Source organism: Pantherophis guttatus, chromosome 14 (genome assembly GCF_059756535.1).
Source record: "Pantherophis guttatus breed Tessera chromosome 14, ASM5975653v1, whole genome shotgun sequence".
In the NCBI taxonomy this organism is placed as follows: domain Eukaryota; kingdom Metazoa; phylum Chordata; class Lepidosauria; order Squamata; family Colubridae; genus Pantherophis; species Pantherophis guttatus.
The window spans coordinates 15111876-15128708 of record NC_142076.1 but is presented as its reverse complement, the minus strand read 5'-3'; the positions used below and the strand labels follow the sequence as shown (position 1 = coordinate 15128708).

Sequence of the window (16833 nt, the reverse complement as noted above, 5' to 3'; positions counted from 1 at the left end):
TCCACATCTTTTTTACATTGTGGTGATCAAAACTGCATGCAGCATTCCAAGTGTGGCCTTACCAAGGCATTATAAAGTGACTAACACTTCACGTGATCTTGATTCTATCCCTTTGTTTATGCAGCCTAGAACTGGGTTGGCTTTTTTGGCAGATACTGCACACTGCTGGCTCATATTTAACTGGTTGTCCACCAAGACTCCAAGATCCCTTTCATAGTTATTGCTATTAAGCCTGGTTTCACCCAGTTTATATGTCTGCTTTTGGTTTTTCTTGCCTAAGTGCAAGACTTTGCTTTTCTCTACATTGAATTTAATTTACATTTCTACATCTCCCCCCTTCCCCTCAAAAATCCCCTGAGCTGGAGTTTGTAGCTTTGAGACAGAACTGAAAGCAACCCTCCTTTTCAGAGCCAGGGAGTCAAGCTATTCTCCAAAGCACCTGAGGGCAGGAAAAGAAGCAATGGGTGGAAATTCATTAAGGAGAGAAGCAACTTAGAACTAAGGAGAAATTTCCTGACAGTTAGAACAATTCATCAGTGGAACCACTTGCCTCCAGAAGTTGTGAATGCTCCAACACTGGAAGTTTTTAAGAAGAGGTTGGATAACCATTTGTCTGAAGTGGTGCAGGGTTTCCTGCCTAAGCAGGGGGTTGGACTAGAAGACCTCCAAGGTCCCTTCCAACTCTGCTATTCTATTCTAAAAACAAAGATCGACCCCTCTTGCCTTTCCATTCTCTATAGTCTCCAATCCATTCCCGACGCGGGGGTGGAGAATCCGGAAGACTTGGATCCGGAAGTTCTCTGTGTATCCGCTCCTTCCTGGTTATCTTGCCGCCTCGAATTCCCATAATACCCCGCGCGCGCGCGGCCGCCTTCCTTTTTCCGCCATCTTGCTGCCCTGGTGAGTAACGAGACGCTTTGGGTCCCCGCTAAGATCCGTCCCGCATCGTCTCCATCCCGTTTCCTCGGGCCGTTTGAACGCCGGTTCCGGCAAGCCGGGGCTCCGCTCGATTCGTTCGCTTCCTTCGGAGGAAGCCGCGCGGTTCCTGGCCCTGGCGGCGCCGGCCTGAACCCCCGGCCGGGGGTGGTGGCTGTGGTGGCTGGTTAGGAGAGGAATGCCTGAGAGTGGAGCTTGGAAGGCAAGCTCGGGAAGCGAGCTGGGCTTGAGCCGGCGGCACAGGCCTCAGGTGGGAAGGAGGGACGGAAGCCGAGAGGGGCTGGCCAGAACTTCAGAGCCCTGTTCGCTTCCCACTAGATTAAACACGTGTCGTGTGAACCCAGGATTCCCGGGTTAATCACATTGTGGGTAATGCAGGGCAATGCAAAAGACCCCCCTCTAAAACCTTGCTTGAGGGGGGCTGGAAAGGGGGCAATCCTGGCTAGTGAAACCCCTCCACCAATTTGGGCCAGGAGGCTGGGATTGGAATGCAGCAAAATCTAGGTTTGCATTGGGGCTGAGACGCCTTGGATATTGTTGCAGGGATGGTGGTGGTGGCAAGCAAGCTGGGTCCCCCCCCCTTTTTTTTTAAACCCGTGTCCCAAGTTTGCAACGTGGGCTGTCCGACTTGTTGCCCCAAGTGCCCGTCCTGTGTAGCCTTGTCTTCCATGATGGTTGAGGGCAGAATTAATGGCACATCCCTTCCATCCTTGCAGGCGTGGGTTAAGAGTTCAAAAGGATGGTTAGCTTGCCTATTCAAGGCAAAAAAAAAACCCCAAAACTATATGAAGCCTCAGATATTTTGCAATTCGGTGCTGAAATCCAGTTTTACATCCATGTCACCCTGCACATGGATCTATCCTGTGTTCCCCCAAATGCTGGACAAACTCCCCGGATTCCCAACTAGCATTGTGGTTGTGGTGTGGAACATGTAGTGACATGCAACTGGGAGAGATACCAGCTTGGGATGGTCTGTTTTGTAGAAAAATATACCAGCTGCCCATGATTTTAATTTTTAATGGTTTGATTTTTGCAAATATTTAAGGGATAAATCCAAAGGATAGGGACCAAAACTTGCTCCCTGTTCCAACTTTAGTCTCCCCTCCCCAAATGTATCTTTGTGTATATATGCAAAATAATAGCTTTCAACACAGACAAAACCAGTTCATGTTTCTGGATAAGGAAAACGTGATCCTTTCTAAATTCAGTATTTAATGAGATGTTTCAGGAAGATAGTACCAGTTTAATCTCTGCATTTTGGTGCCAATTAATTCATGGAGTTCACAGCAAGTTTCTGATAATATATACCAAGAAAAGGTTCTACAGTTCTGTTTTAAGTCATCTTGATTTGCGTTTGAAAAGTTTTCTTTGATCTGTATTAAAAGGAGATGAACAGAATCACAATTCCTTGTGAAGTCAAGATCTGAAAACTTTTTTGTATTCAAACTTACTATTGCTGAAATAACAACTGGATTTAAATAGTGTTTGTTGACTAGCTCGCAAGAATGAGCTAAATTTATATTTTATCATCCTGGATTGATGCAACGTTTTGCAAATAGATATTCACACTTTGGGTTATTTTTGTGCGATGCCTTTCAAACTTTCTAATGGAGCTTTTTTTTAACATAGCACTTCATCTTTTTTAGTTTTTGTTTAGTGATTCTGGGTACAAGCCGGCCAAACTTTTAACTGGAGAAAATAAGCAAACTGTGTTCCATTAACATCTGTGGAACTTTATCCTTAACTTGGGCTAAATTAGTTTATTGTAAAGTCAGTACTTTAGATGCTGAACATAATTTATAGACAGAATTACTAATTTTAAAAGGAATCCGATGAAAAAGCAACTACTTTTAAGAGAGATGATTTAGCTTGGTAGAACTGTAACATGCTTTGGATGTTTCCTCTGAGAATTGAATTTACAAATAATTCAAATAGTGCTTTCTTAGGAGTTCTGTTTTCTTTCATGTTTAATCTCTAAGCTTTATAATATATTTGCTGAGTTTGGAAGAAAGCCAGTTTGCTTTGTAAGTAAGCTGGGCCTTAGTATGGAAAATTGCAACCCAAACAGGCCCATCCTACCCCCATTCAACATTACTTAAAGAATGAAATTACATTTAATATGTCTGCTGAGTTCATTATTTTGTTGTCTACAACATACTTCTTGGAGGTTAGAGATTATGTATGTAATTTATTGTATCACTTGTCATTTCTAAAGCCTTCATGTGTTCAAAAAGTGGAATTTTGAACAATTTTGCAGTGTTTTGTGTCGCACTGAACATTCGTAAACAACCTGTTAAAACCAATGTTTCTTGCACTTTTTTTCTCTCAGGATCCCTTTCCTCTTTTAAAAATTATGGAGAACCCCCAAAAAGAGTTTTTGTTTGTATGAGTTGTATTTATTGAGGGAGGGAGAGAGAGAGAGACAGACAGACAGATGTCACTACTGCTTCTCAGTAGTTCAATGGGATTTTAATAATCCGTGGAGGCTGGCAAATAATTTTGAATTTGTAAAACCTTGAGAGGGTCTTGGGGGACCCCAGAGATCCTCAGACCACCCTGTGTTAAAGCATCATTTGAAATTCCAGACTCCTAACGAGCTGTATTATTCACGCAGGCATCATGGTGCGCATGAATGTTCTGGCAGATGCGCTTAAAAGCATCAACAATGCAGAGAAACGTGGAAAGCGTCAAGTTCTCATCAGGCCGTGCTCCAAAGTAATTGTCCGGTTCTTAACCGTGATGATGAAACACGGTAAGTACCAGTACGTACAAACTCACCTGTAATATTTAGGAAAATACCCTTGTATTTTCAACCTGGGGCTGTTAGAAATGGTCCAAAATCATCAACCTTTGTGTTGGGAAGACGGATTTTAAAAAATTGGAAGACAGAGCTTGTTTAAATGAGTCGCCTCCCAATTTTACAACTGTTTTTGCCACAGCTGTTAAGCGAATCATAAGGTTGTTAAGTGAATCCGGCTTCCCTCATTAACTTTACTTGTGGGAAAGTCGCAAATGGTGATCTTGTGTTCTCAGGATGATTGCAACCATCGTAAATACCGTCCAATTGCCAAGCACCCGAATTTTGATCATGCAGGGATGCTGCACTAGTCATAAGTGTGAGGACGAAATCACTTTTTTTCAGCAGCTGTGTAACTTTGAACAGTTGTTAAATGAGTGGCTGTAAGTCAAGGACTACCTGTATTGGTGTCTGAATGTAGATCATTTCTGGTGATCTTTTATGAGCTCTTATAATCAGGGATTTGAACTTGGAACTTAGAATAGAGCTGGAAGGGACCTTGGAGGTCTTCTAGTCCAGCCCCCTGCTCAAGCAGGAGAACCTATACTATTTCAGATAAATGGCTGTCTAGTCTCTTCTTAAAAATCTCCAGTGATGGAGCGCCCACGATTTCTGAAAGCAACCGATTCCACTAGTTACTTGTCCTCTGTTAAACTGTTAAGAAGTTTCTCCTTAATTCTAGATTGCTTCTCTGATCAGTTTCCATCCATTGCTTGTTCTGCCTTCAGGTGCTTTGGAAAATAGGTTGATCTTTGTCGCAGCCCCTCAAATACTGGAACACTGCTATCATGTCACCCCTAATTCTTCTTTTCTTTAGAGTAGCCCAGGGGTCTGCAACCTTAAACACTCAAAAGAGACATTTGGACCAGTTTCCCACAGAAAAGAAAACACCAGGAGCCACAAAACCCTTCCCATGCCTGACTATTTCTTGAGCAGCCACAAAACTAGCAAATGTAGTTGAATGTTCTGTTTTCTTCTGAAAATTTTCTTTTCTTGGATTTATCTATGGTTGGCTTACCGGGGGTTGAAAAGCTCAATAAATCGTGTGCCGGTGGGTGTCACACGTTGGCGGTTGTGATGCATATTTTGTGTAACAGAGCTACAGCAGAGGGGTGAAAGAGCCACATGCAGCTCCAGAGCCGCAGGTTGCTGACCCCTGGATTAGCCAAACCCAAATCCTGCAGCCGTTCTTCATATGTTTGGGCTTCCTGATCCAATCTGGTATTAGCATTTATTCTAGAACGGATCTCACTAATTTAAGGAACGCTACTGTGAAATGATAAATGATTGGGTTTGTTTCATCCCATGTTTTGGTTCTCAATTTCGATGAAGATGTTGAAAGTAACGGATTGTGTGTTCTTTAAATTCACAGGCTACATAGGTGAATTTGAGATCATTGATGACCACAGAGCTGGGAAAATTGTTGTGAATCTCACAGGCAGGCTTAACAAGGTAGGAATTCATGCTCGGTTCAAATTAATTTTGGGAAGATGTACATTTTGCCTGTCTTTAAATTTATCTCACTTGGAGGAAAAGTCCTACTGTGCATATTTTTGTCTGCGTGTCACTACAAAGTGTCCAATGGGTTTGAAGCTTTTTGCTCTTGTGCTTTGACCTAAAAGAACGGTAGGTCCATCTCATCTTCAGGGGTAAAAGACAAATCACACAGACGGAAGACAGATGGAGAGCAAGGAGAAGGGCGTGTTACAGCCAGTTCCATAAAATTAGCAGTGTAAAATTGTGTGGCTCCTTGCCATTAGCAAAAAGACAAGGACAGATCTCCCAAATCGGATTCCGAACATCAGTCCCTAATGTTCCTTAGACTGCCAGGATAAAGAAACATTTCTAATAATACCATAAAATCCGGTAATCTTTCTTCAGGCTTCGGGCTGTTAAAGATCTCTAAGCCTCCACGAATGCTTAAACTTCCAGGATGGGGCGTCTATGGAGATTCTCAATCACACAGGTCATGGTTGTCCCAAAGGTGCTGTTGTGGTCCACCAACAGCCTGCGGAGCTGGCTGCAGAGTCGGTCAGTGAGGAGGCTGGGGAGGAACATGGGCCAGTCCTGGAGGCTGGGGAAGGCTCGGATGAGGGCTCTGCGTCTGAGGCAGAGATGGGGGCAGGGCCATCTGGGAGTTATGTGCCGACTCCGGAGCCTCCAGAGTCAGACATATAGAGAGGCAGAGGAACAGGAGGAGTCTCTTCCTAGTGCGTGCATACGCAGAGCTGCCAGAAGGCAAGAACAGTTAAAACTAAAGGGACGACTCGGGAGTAAGGCCTGGAGTTGATTGGCCCCTCCCATAAGACTTAAAAGAGGATCAAAGGCACATGGGCCCTTTGCAGGAAAGCAACGTTAATTCTGTTCCCAGTCGGCATCTCTGTTTCATTGTGGACTCCATGTGGCTTTGCCAAGTAGGTCTTTGGCAGTGTGTCAAGGGAGATAAAGGTTGGTGATTATCCCGATGAACTTCTCTGGAAGGACTTTCTGCAACTAATTGGGACTCAGCTGTGAATGAACGTAATTCACAGCTGTTGCAATAAAAGGGTTTTGGGACTACTCGTGTGTTTTAATGACTCAGGAAGCCGAGGTCACAACAGGCGCTTTTCCAAAAGGCAGCTGGACTTTCTTGGTTTTTGAAGAAGAACTGAAGAAACCTGGATGAGAAGCAAAATATTTTCAAGGAAAAAAACCCCAAGAAAGTCCAGTTGTCTTTTGGAAAAAGGTCTTTGGGACTGTTCAGGATAGAGGCAACCTTAAGCGACCGTGTCACCAGCCTCGTGCTTTGCTCCATGTCCTGGAATTCAATGCTCATGTAGCATCGCTAACAGGCCACATCAGAAAATAAGGCCATCAAATTTCATCAAATTTCTTAGTGGCTTCTTAAGTCGTCTCCATCCTAGAAGTCCGAAAGGTGCTTTTTCAGAGCTGAAGAAACTTCTTGGATGAGAAGCGAAACGTCTTCAAAGAAAAACCAGAAAGTCCAGTTGCCTCTTGAAAAAGCACCTTTGGGACAACCAGGGTGGATAAAAATCAATGATTTTTTTAAAAAAAATCAAAAAAAAATCAAGTTTTTTTTATTTAAATTGGATTTTTTTGATTTAAATCAGATTTTTTTTATTTTTATCAAATTTATTTTAATAAACTTTTGGGTAAAAATCTATCGTAAGTTAGTTTTCTATTTAAGATACATAAATAATTTACTTTATTCAGCATGAAATGGAGCTTAGTTATGTAGCAGGAGGCTGTATATTCTGCAACACTGGGACTATCGGTGAGTCAACAGCGGGTCAAAGGAGTAGCAGAGATGACAGTTGCTCTTTAAAAATTATGATTTAAATTGAGTTGATTTAAATCAAGCCTTTTTACTAGTGATTTAAATCATGATTTAAATTGTGATTTAAATCAACTCGATTTAAATCAAATCCACCTCGGGGACAACCCTGACCTGAAGGATGGAGAATCTCCATAGACTCCATCCTGAAATTTAAGCGTTCGTGGAAGCTTAAGAGATCTTTAACAACCCGAAGCCTGAAGAAAGATTGCTGGATTTTACGGGATTATTGGAAATGTTTCTTTATTAAGTAATGGACTGCCCAGAAAAACCGAGGTGACATGTTTATGGAAAATGCCTAGGACTGTTAAGGAGATGAATCTTTCACAACTTCATCTGTGGATTCTGCATTTCTGAGTCAGATACAAAGAGAGTGATTGCTTTTTCTAGTTTCCCGTAAAGGTCAAATGGAACAGCTCCAGTGATAAATTTTGAGTTCTGTGCCGAATTATTAGAATGATAAATCTGTTTAATCTACACAGGCATTCTTCCTTCTCCCATGCATGAGCAAACATGAATTCTGAACAGTCTCTTTTATATAACTTGCTAGAAGCCAGCCCTTAAAAAAAAAAAAAAAATTAGATTGAGGTTCTCATAACAGGAAGATTTTCTAGACAGCCTTGTTGCGTCAGAGATTCGTTTTTAGGAAATTTGAAACAAATAGTGTTTCCCCAACATTGCTTTCGCGCTATTCCTGGAGAATTGCTAGTACATTGTTGTCAAATTCAGCGTCTGTTACCTCGATTCTACCCTTTTTTGTACAGATCAAAATTCATTGTGTTAATTTGTCCCAAAGTTCTGAATTATTTCTTACTGGAGTAACTCCAATGTGACTAGCTGTGGGCTCGTATCACCCTAATTAGCACTAAGCAATATACCGTATTTCTCTGAGTATAAGACGCACTTTAGTTTTCGGGGAGGAAAATAAGAAAACAGCTGATTGGTGGGTGGATAGGCCTCCCGGAATATCTCCAATCAGCTGTGAATTTTAGCAACATGGTTTGTTGGTTGTGAGCCTTGCTTTTTTTTTCTGCCTCTGAAACTCCATTTCAGGGGGGAAAAAATTGCCTCTGAAAGCCTCTGAAACAGCTTCAGAAAAAAAGCCTCTGAAACTTCCTTTCAGAGGCTTTTTTTCCTGAAGCTCTGTTTGGAGGCTTTTTTTCTGAAGCTCTTTCTGAGGCTTTTTTCAGCCTCTGAAACCTCTTTGGGAGGCTGGGCAGGGCTACATTCCGGAGGGGGGGGAAGATGCGTCTTACACTCCAAATGTAGCCCCGCTGAGGCCCTTTTCTATTGGTGCAAGCAGGAGGTTGGAGTCCCATTAGCTTTTCTTGCCAGGATTGCAATATAAAGGTAAAAATTTCCCCTGTCCAGCCATACCTGACTCTAGGGGGCAGTGCTGATCTCGGTTTCTTAGCTAAGGGAGCAGCATTGTCTGAAGACACTTCTGTGGTCATGACTATACCTCAAGATGCAGAAACGCTGTTACTTTCCCACCGAACGTGATACCTATTTACCTGCTTGCATTGGCAGACTTTCAAACTACTAGGTTGGCAGGAACTGGAGCAAGGAAAGGAAGCTCAGCCCATCACGCAGCGCTCGGGTCTCGAACCCGGGCTGTCAGGCTTTCCAGCTGACAAGCTCAGCATCTTTAATTGTTTAGCTTTTCTTGCCAGAATCATTGTCCAGGATTACAATGTATGTCTCTGCAATTCTGAACCATCCTTTCTGCCACATTTGGGGCCAGGGGTCTGACCTAGGCTTCCCCAGCAGCACGAAGCTGAGTCCTCGTCCTGATAAACCCCTTTTATTTAATTTACAGTGGATTCCTCTCCAGCAAAGTCTTTCCTCTCCCACAGTCTTTCAAGATAGTTCACCATTAACGACCTTTATCAGGCTTGGAGAGTGGCCAGGCCGATATCTTTCAGACGCCGCAATACTTGGCAAAAATGCAGGAATGAAGTAATTGTCTCCTGCAAACTCCACTCCCCTTTCACTCCCCTTTTATTCCCTTCATTGTCCACCTGTAGCCTTACTCCCAAGCCGACCCTTGTTCTTTAGCTGTTCCCTTCGTCTGGCAACTCTGCGTATGCACACATCGGGAACAGGCCCCAGCTGTTCCTCTGCCTCACTGATGTCTGACTCCGAAGGCAGCTGATAACTGGCATACGGCCCTGGCCCCCTCTCTGCCTCCGATGCAGATCCCTCATCGGAGCCTTCCCCAGACTCCAGGACTGGCCCAGGTTCCTCCCCAACCTCCTCACTGTCCGAATCTGCTGCCAGTGGACGAGCAGCATTGGTCAGTGCCCAGCTGCTAAGCGATGTCTTCCTACCTCTGCAGCGTTGGCATTGGGACGGGAAGGTTAATTGCTAATTCAGGTTGCCAGGAGTGAGTGGAGATTCTTTTCCCTCTGAAGTGCAGCTATAATGCCAGCAAATGCTACCTCTGATTCTCTCTCCTGGCAGAACTAAACACTCCTGCAGTAGCTTTTGAGATTCACGACTGCTGTCGTCTTTGTGTCGGATGGTTCCTTTCACTCAAATTGCAGACCGGCTCGCTTGTGGATTTATTAGGCTAAAAGCACAGTTGTGTGCTAAAGCTAGAAACAAGCTGATTTTGTACTTCACAGTTTCTTTTTGGTGCCTGCCGGGGTGTTGGGAGAGTTTATTCTGCTTTAAATTCAGCATCTTTAGAGCTAGAGCCACGGAACTCTGTAATTTCATATCCTATCAATATTCAGTGGCTGTATAGAACTCTGTTGTGAGCTTGTGTTAGTGGCTGAGTGGTGTCTGAAAAACGGTTTTTTTTTCTTCTAGTTGCTGAGAGGGGATGAAAGAATCATAGGATTGGAAAGGATTTTCTACCAATGCAGGAATCCTCAGATCATTTCAGACAAGTGTCTGTCCAAATCTTCCTTTTTTTTAAAATAGAAAACCACCAGTTTTCTCCAGAGTGCTTACAAGTCCAGGAAGCAGCATGTTCTGCTCTTAATCCCTTTCGTTAGTCAGGACAACTAATTCTGATTCTGAGTTTGAGTCATGCTAAAGGGAAATCATATAAAATCATGTAAAAAGGGACGCAATGGCTCAGTGGCTAAGACACTGAGCTTGTCGATCGAAAGGTCAGCTGTTCGAATCCTTAGTGCCGCGTAACGGGGTGAGCTCCCATTACTTGTCCCAGCTTCTGCCAACCTAGCAGTTCGAAAGCAGGTAAAAAATGGAAGTAGAAAAATCGGGACCACCTTTGGTAGGAAGGGAACAGCGTTCCGTGCACCTTTGGCGTTGAGTCATGCCGGCCACATGACCACGGAGACGTCTTCGGACCGCGCTGGCTCTTTGGCTTTGAAACGGAGATGAGCACCGCCCCCTAGAGTCAGGAACGACTAGCACATATGTCTGAGGGGAACCTTTACCTAACCAGCATCCTTGCTTATTTGTGTTGCCGCAGTCAGGCCCAAACCTAAATTAGTTCCTTTACATTTATATCTAAAAATAAATAAATTAATAGAATTACTTTCCAGATATCTGTTCCATTATGCCTTTTTCTGTCCCCTTGTCTGTTGCATTACCACTTCACAACTACTTATAAAAGTCTCTGGGTAGGACAGAAGAGGGAAAAGGCTGGGAGGATTTATCCATAGCTCTGAGGCCACTTAACTCCACAGTCAAACAGGGACAGTACAATGGCATAAGCCACGTTGTGTGCACCAGTATCAATCTTCTTCCTTGCTTTCTTCCCATTTGGACAGTGCGGTGTGATCAGTCCCAGATTCGATGTCCAGCTGAAAGACTTGGAAAAGTGGCAGAACAACCTGCTGCCTTCACGTCAGTTCGGGTAAGCAGGAGTCCAAAAAAAAAAAAAAATTGCTGAGAAAAATGAAATTGTCGACAGGTTGGGAAGGTGATCTACTGTTTTGAGCCCTGCCTTTTGTTTTAATTTAGTTTACTTTATTGCCATTGCACCTTGCACAATGAAATTAAATGCCAATATTCAGTGTACATTATAACTATAAAAATAAAACATAAAGACACATCCTTTGCATTCTATACAATTGAATTGAAGACCCCTGATGCTGCATTAATATTGCACTACACAGTAGAATTCAATATATTTATTTATTTATTTATTTATTTATTTATTTGTATGCCGCCCTTCTCCCGAAGGACTCAGGGCAGCTCACAACAATAAGAAACAGAGAATACAAAAGTTAAAAGACAAATTAAAACAGAATATCCAATAAGTAAGGTTAAATGTGGGAATACCAATCCAAATTTAAGATTTAAAAATTTAAAAGGCTACAAATCAGTTTACTTTGGGTAAATCACTCAGGAGACTGAGAGTTCTAGCCTGCCATAGGCATGAAAGCTAGCTGGGAGACTTTGGGCCAATCACCAGGAGACTGTGAGTTCTAGCCTGCCATAGGCATGAAAGCTAGCTGGGTGACTTTGGGCCAATCACCAGGAGACTGTGAGTTCTAGTCCTGCTAAAGGCATAGCAACTGGATAACTTTGGACCAGTTCTTCTCTCTCAGCCCAACCCCCACCTCACAGGGTTGTTGTGAGGGAATTTTAGGAGGAAGTTTTGCTAGACAAGTTCGCCACCTTGAATTGTAAAAATAATAAAGGAATAAATGAATAATGTGCAATTAGGATCCCTTAAAGCAGGGGGTGTCAAACTCGCGGCGTCACATGACGTATCGGGACTTTTTCCACCTTTGCTAAACTGGACGTGGGCATGCCCAGCGCATAACTCATCCGGCCCTTGGGCCGGAAGTTTGGCAGCCCTGCCTTAAAGCTTATCAGAAGCTTTAGAATAGAATAGAGAATAGAACAGAATAATAGAATTAGAATAGAATAGAATAGAATTGGAATGGAATGGAATGGAAATGGAGTGCAATGGAATGGGAGTGGGAATGGAATGGAATAGAATAGAATAGAATAGGAATAGAGAGGAATAGAATAGAGGAGAGGAGAGAATAGGGATAGGATAGGATAGGATAGGATAGGATAGAATAGAATAGAATAGAATAGAATAGAATAGAATAGAATAGAATAGAATAGAATAGAATAGAATAGAATAGAATTCTTTATTGGCCAAATGTGATTGGACACACAAGGAATTTGTCTTTGGTGCCGAAGCTCACATTGTACATACTTTATGCCTCTGTTTTGGCTTTCTTTCCTCCCAAAATTGGAGAATTCAATTGCCAAATTTGCGGTTGCATTTAAAGCGCTACCAACCACAGGGTGCTTTGAGGGGGGGGGGCTGCAAAATTGGCACCAGTGGATGTACGCAGCCCCTGTGGCAGAGCTTTATTCTTCTAAGAGGGGTGGGGTGGGGATCAGTTCTTCCAAGCCAGTCACGATTTTGTCGCCTGGGACTAAACAGCAGGCCACATTTTTCACCGGCATCTCCCTCCTCTCTTAATAGGTACATTGTCCTGACCACGTCAGCTGGCATCATGGATCACGAGGAAGCGAGGCGAAAGCACACAGGAGGGAAAATCCTGGGTTTCTTTTTCTAAACTTGTAAAAAAAAAAAAAAAAAATCAGACAAATTAATAAATTGTTGAAAAGGACACTTTGCAGCCAGTGTCTTGAAGTGGATCCTTATGGGTCAGCATTCCGCAGGTGCCTAGAATATTTTCTCTTTCAATGTGTCACCCTACCTAAAGTCCCCATGTTTTTTTTTAGATAATAGCAATGACCATACAAAGTGTCAAAGTAAATCCGTGCCTGGGATTTTAACATACTTTATGCAACTAGTGGTATTAGTCTCCACCCTGGTGGTTGCAGAAGGACAATTCTAGCTCTGAATTTAAAGAGCCATGGTAGTACAGTGGTCTAAAGCACCCTGTTATTAAGAGCAGCTGCCTGCAATTACTGCAGGTTCGAATCTCGCCAGGCTCAAGGTTGACTCAGCCTTCCATCCTTTCTAAGGTAGGTAAATTGAGGACCCAGTTTGTGGGGGCAATAAGCTGACTTTGTATAAAAATATACAAAAGGATGAAGGCTATTGCTTAGCGCATTGTAAGCCGCCCTGAGTCTCCGGAGAAGGGCGGCATATAAATCAAATTAAAAAAAAAAAAAAGTGTTCTCTCTCTGCATAATGATCTGGCTGATCACAGGAAGCCCTAAAGTTAAGTATTCCTCTGTATTCACATTTTTTCCATGTTTTCTGGCAAAGCTCCTTGCATGTAATGGTTATTGCAATATTCTCCCTCCTGGTGGAGGCCCCACCAGAAAAATGGATTGTATTTCTTCATTTTCTATTATCTCAGGGTTTTTCCAAGTTAAACTGTGAAACGTGCGATGGGAAATTTATTTTTAATAGTATATGGATTGTTTTTGGTTGCAGGATTGACTTCTGTATCTTCTAACTTTCTTTGTGATGTATTTGTAATCAAAATGAGAGTGATATTTTTTTTTCCTCTGCCAGGCCAACTTTTCCGCATACACTAACTTTCCTTGCTTTTCATATAACTTGAGCTCAGTTTTTCACAGAATGGGCCACCCTCATCGCCCATCAATGTCCACTCTTTTCTGTATCACACTATACAGGTTGTCCTCGATTTACAACCATTCGTTTAGTGACCGCAATGGCAACAACACTGGAAAAAGTGATTTATGACATTTGGGGTCATGCTCAAACGGAAAAGTGGGTGTGCATGCACAGACATGCACTAATGTGCGCATGTGCAGCAGAGACCCAAAGACCAGCTGTCCGGCGGGAGGCAGGGCATCCCTACACCGGCAGCGCGCAAGAGGTAAGATCTTGTTTTTTCGTCAGCTTCTGTTTCGTCGTTTGCAGGGAAACAGAAGCTCATGAAAGAAATGCCGCAGAGATCGGACCTGAGGCTTTGGTGCACGTGCCAGCAGAGAGGGCTCTCCGTGCCACCTCTGGCACGCGTGCCAAAGGTTTGCCATCACACCTCTTAAGATGTGTGAGTGAAAACAATTCCCATCCCAACAGAGGGCGCTCTTGGCCTTAGAACGGCTCCGAGAGATTCAGAAATGGTTTTGTAGAAACTTTATACTTTTTTTTTTTCACCCTTTCCCTAAATCTGGTATTGTGTCCAAGACCCCAGAGCTCAACAAAGCAAATGTGTCAAAAGAGTTAGGTGTTTTAGCACCTGTGTTGAAATATGCAAAATTAATGGCAGTTTTGAATGTGCAAATTTCCAAAAGTCCTCTCAAGTTTGTTGATAACTTCTTTCAACCTTCCCCAAGTGTTCTCCAAATGGGTAAGGATTATAATTCTGGGATTACCCAGCCATCTGACTTCCATGCTGATGAGACATTTGGGGGCTTTATAAATTCCAGGTTATCTGGAAAATTTATTTGGAGCGGGTAAGTTTACAATAAAATTTACAATAGGGATGCGGTGGCTCAGTAGCTATGACGCTGAGCTTGTCGATCAAAAAGTCAGCACTTCAGCGGTTCGAATCCCTAGTGCCGCGTAATGGGGTGAGCTCCCGTGACTTGTCCCAGCTTCTGCCAACCTAGCAGTTTGAAAGCAGGTAAAAAATGCAAGTAGAAAAAATAGGGACCACCTTTGGTGGGAAGGGAACAGTGTTCTGTGCGCCTTTGCCGTTTAATCATGCCGGCCACATGACCACGGAGACGTCTTCGGACAGCGCTGGCTCTTCGGCTTTGAAACGGAGATGAGCACCGCCCCCTAGAGTCGGGAACGACGAGCACATATGTGCAAGGGGAATCTTTATCTTCAATCTAACGAAGAGAAGGACTAGGTGTGATATGATAGCAATCTTCCAGTACTTGAGGGGCTGTGACAGAGAAGAAGAGGGTGGACCTATTCTCCAAAGCACCTGAAGGCAGGACAAGAAGCAACGGGTGGAAACAATCAAGGAAAGAACCAACCTAGAACTAAGGAGACATTTTCTGAAAGCAAGGACAATTGATATGTGGAACGACACCTCCAGAAATTGTGGGAGCTACATCGCTGGAGGTTTTCAAGAAGAGACTGGATAGCTGTTTGTTCAGAATGGGTCTCCTGCTTGAGCAAATGGTTGGACAAGAAGACCTTCAGGTCCCTTCCAACCCTATTATTCTATGTTCTAACCACAGAAGACCTCTGGAGGATTTGAGACAAGTCTTTCATACGCAAGGACCACTTATGTTGGTTCTTGCAATGGATTGGGACAGCCTGGTTCTGGATCCCACTCAGCCACAGATAGCAATAACACAGACTTATATACCGCTTTATAGTGCTTTACAGCCCTCTCTAAGCGGTTTACAGAGTCAGCCTCTTGCCCCCAACAATCTGGGTCCTCATTTTACCCACCTCGGAAGGAGGGAAGGCTGAGTCAACCTGGCGCCTGGTGGGATTCGAACGGCCAAAATTGCAGGCAGCCGGCAGTCAGCAGAAGTAGCCTGCAGAACTGCACTCTTAACCACTGCGCCACCGATGCTTTCTGGGAAACCTTGGGCCAGTCCAACTTTTTTCCAGACTCTTTAATTGTAGGGAAAATTGGTTCCTATGAATAACGATTTCATCTGTGGAATGAAAGTCAAGAAAGTCAAAGAGCCTTGATAGTACAGCGGTCTAAGCACCCTGTTATTAACACAGCTGCCTGCAATTTCTGCTGGTTCGAATCTCTCCAAGGCTCAAGGTTGGCTCAGCCTTCCATCCTTTCTAAGGTAGGTGAAATGAGGACCCAGTTTGTGGGGGCAATAAGCTGACTTTGTATAAATATACAAAAGGATGAAGGCTATTGCTGAGCACATTGTAAGCCGCCCTGAGTCTCCGGAAAAGGGCGGCATATAAATGAAATTTAAAAAAAAAAGATATAAATATCATATTTAAAAATGTTTTGCTTCCATCTTCCCTATCACGGAATCAATTCTTCAGTTCAAGCTTGTTTTAGGCTGCTCCGTGAACTGTAACAGAAGAGAGTCAATGGACTATGAAATGCGAAGGGACGTTGCCATGTTTTTGAAGCCGAAATAAAGGGCTTGCTGGCCACTTCCATCCCAGGGAACGCAGCTGGTTGACTGCCTCTGTGGAATATTATTGGAATTCCCAGTTTTAAGTTTTCCACTTGGTCCCATAAAAAAAAAATCTAAAAAGCAGATGAAGTCGAGGTATGCAGTTGAAGGTTCATATAATAAACCAAGTATTTCTAACTTGTAGACCGCAGGTCTCATTTTTTCCAACATGCCAACAGAATATATATAACCTGATATTTTCAGATATGGCTTTGATCTAGCTTATTTTTCCTTCATGCAGTAGTCCTCGACTCTCAGCTATTTGTTGAGTGACCATTCAAAGTTACGACGGCACTGAAAAGTGACTCGCAGTTGGTTTTCACATTTATGACCGTTGTAACATTCCTATGATCATGTGATCAAAATTCAATCGCTTGGCAACTGGCATGTACTCGTGACAGTTGCTCTTATTCGAGGTCACATGACCACCCTTTGTGAACTTCCCAGCAAGCAATGTCAATGGGGGGGGGGAAGCCAGATTCGCTTAATGACCGCATGATTCCCTTAACAACTGCAATGAGTAGCTTCACTGTGGCAAAAATAGATCGTAAAATGGGACAAAACTTACTTCGCAACAACTTTAGTTTAGCAGCAACTGCAATTTTGGGTTCAGTTGTGATCCTAAGTCAAGTACCACCTATCTATACTTTGCTCCCAGATCAGAAATTGGGTTCTTTGGATATACCAAATAGAACAGACTAGAGCAGGGATCAGCAACCTGCGGCTCTGGAGCCGCATGTGGCTCTTTCACCCCTCTGTT

General features: G+C 43.3%; 1 protein-coding gene across 3 annotated transcripts; it reads left to right on the top strand.

Moving 5' to 3' along the window:
- Window positions 1-789: 789 nt before the first annotated feature.
- RPS15A (ribosomal protein S15a) lies at window positions 790-12643 on the top strand. Of its 3 annotated transcripts, none has more exons than XM_034426232.3 (5): window positions 790-900; window positions 3551-3688; window positions 5106-5185; window positions 10814-10899; window positions 12496-12643. In XM_034426232.3, the coding sequence occupies exons 2-5, from the start codon at window positions 3556-3558 to the stop codon at window positions 12587-12589; spliced, it is 393 nt and encodes a 130-aa protein (XP_034282123.1). In that variant the 5' UTR covers window positions 790-900; window positions 3551-3555; the 3' UTR covers window positions 12590-12643. The 3 variants fall into 3 exon arrangements, with proteins under 3 accessions (XP_034282123.1, XP_087734807.1, XP_087734808.1); XM_087878681.1 differs by having other exon boundaries at window positions 899-1186; XM_087878682.1 differs by lacking the exon at window positions 790-900 and adding an exon at window positions 903-1138.
- The last annotated feature ends 4190 nt before the right edge of the window (window positions 12644-16833 follow it).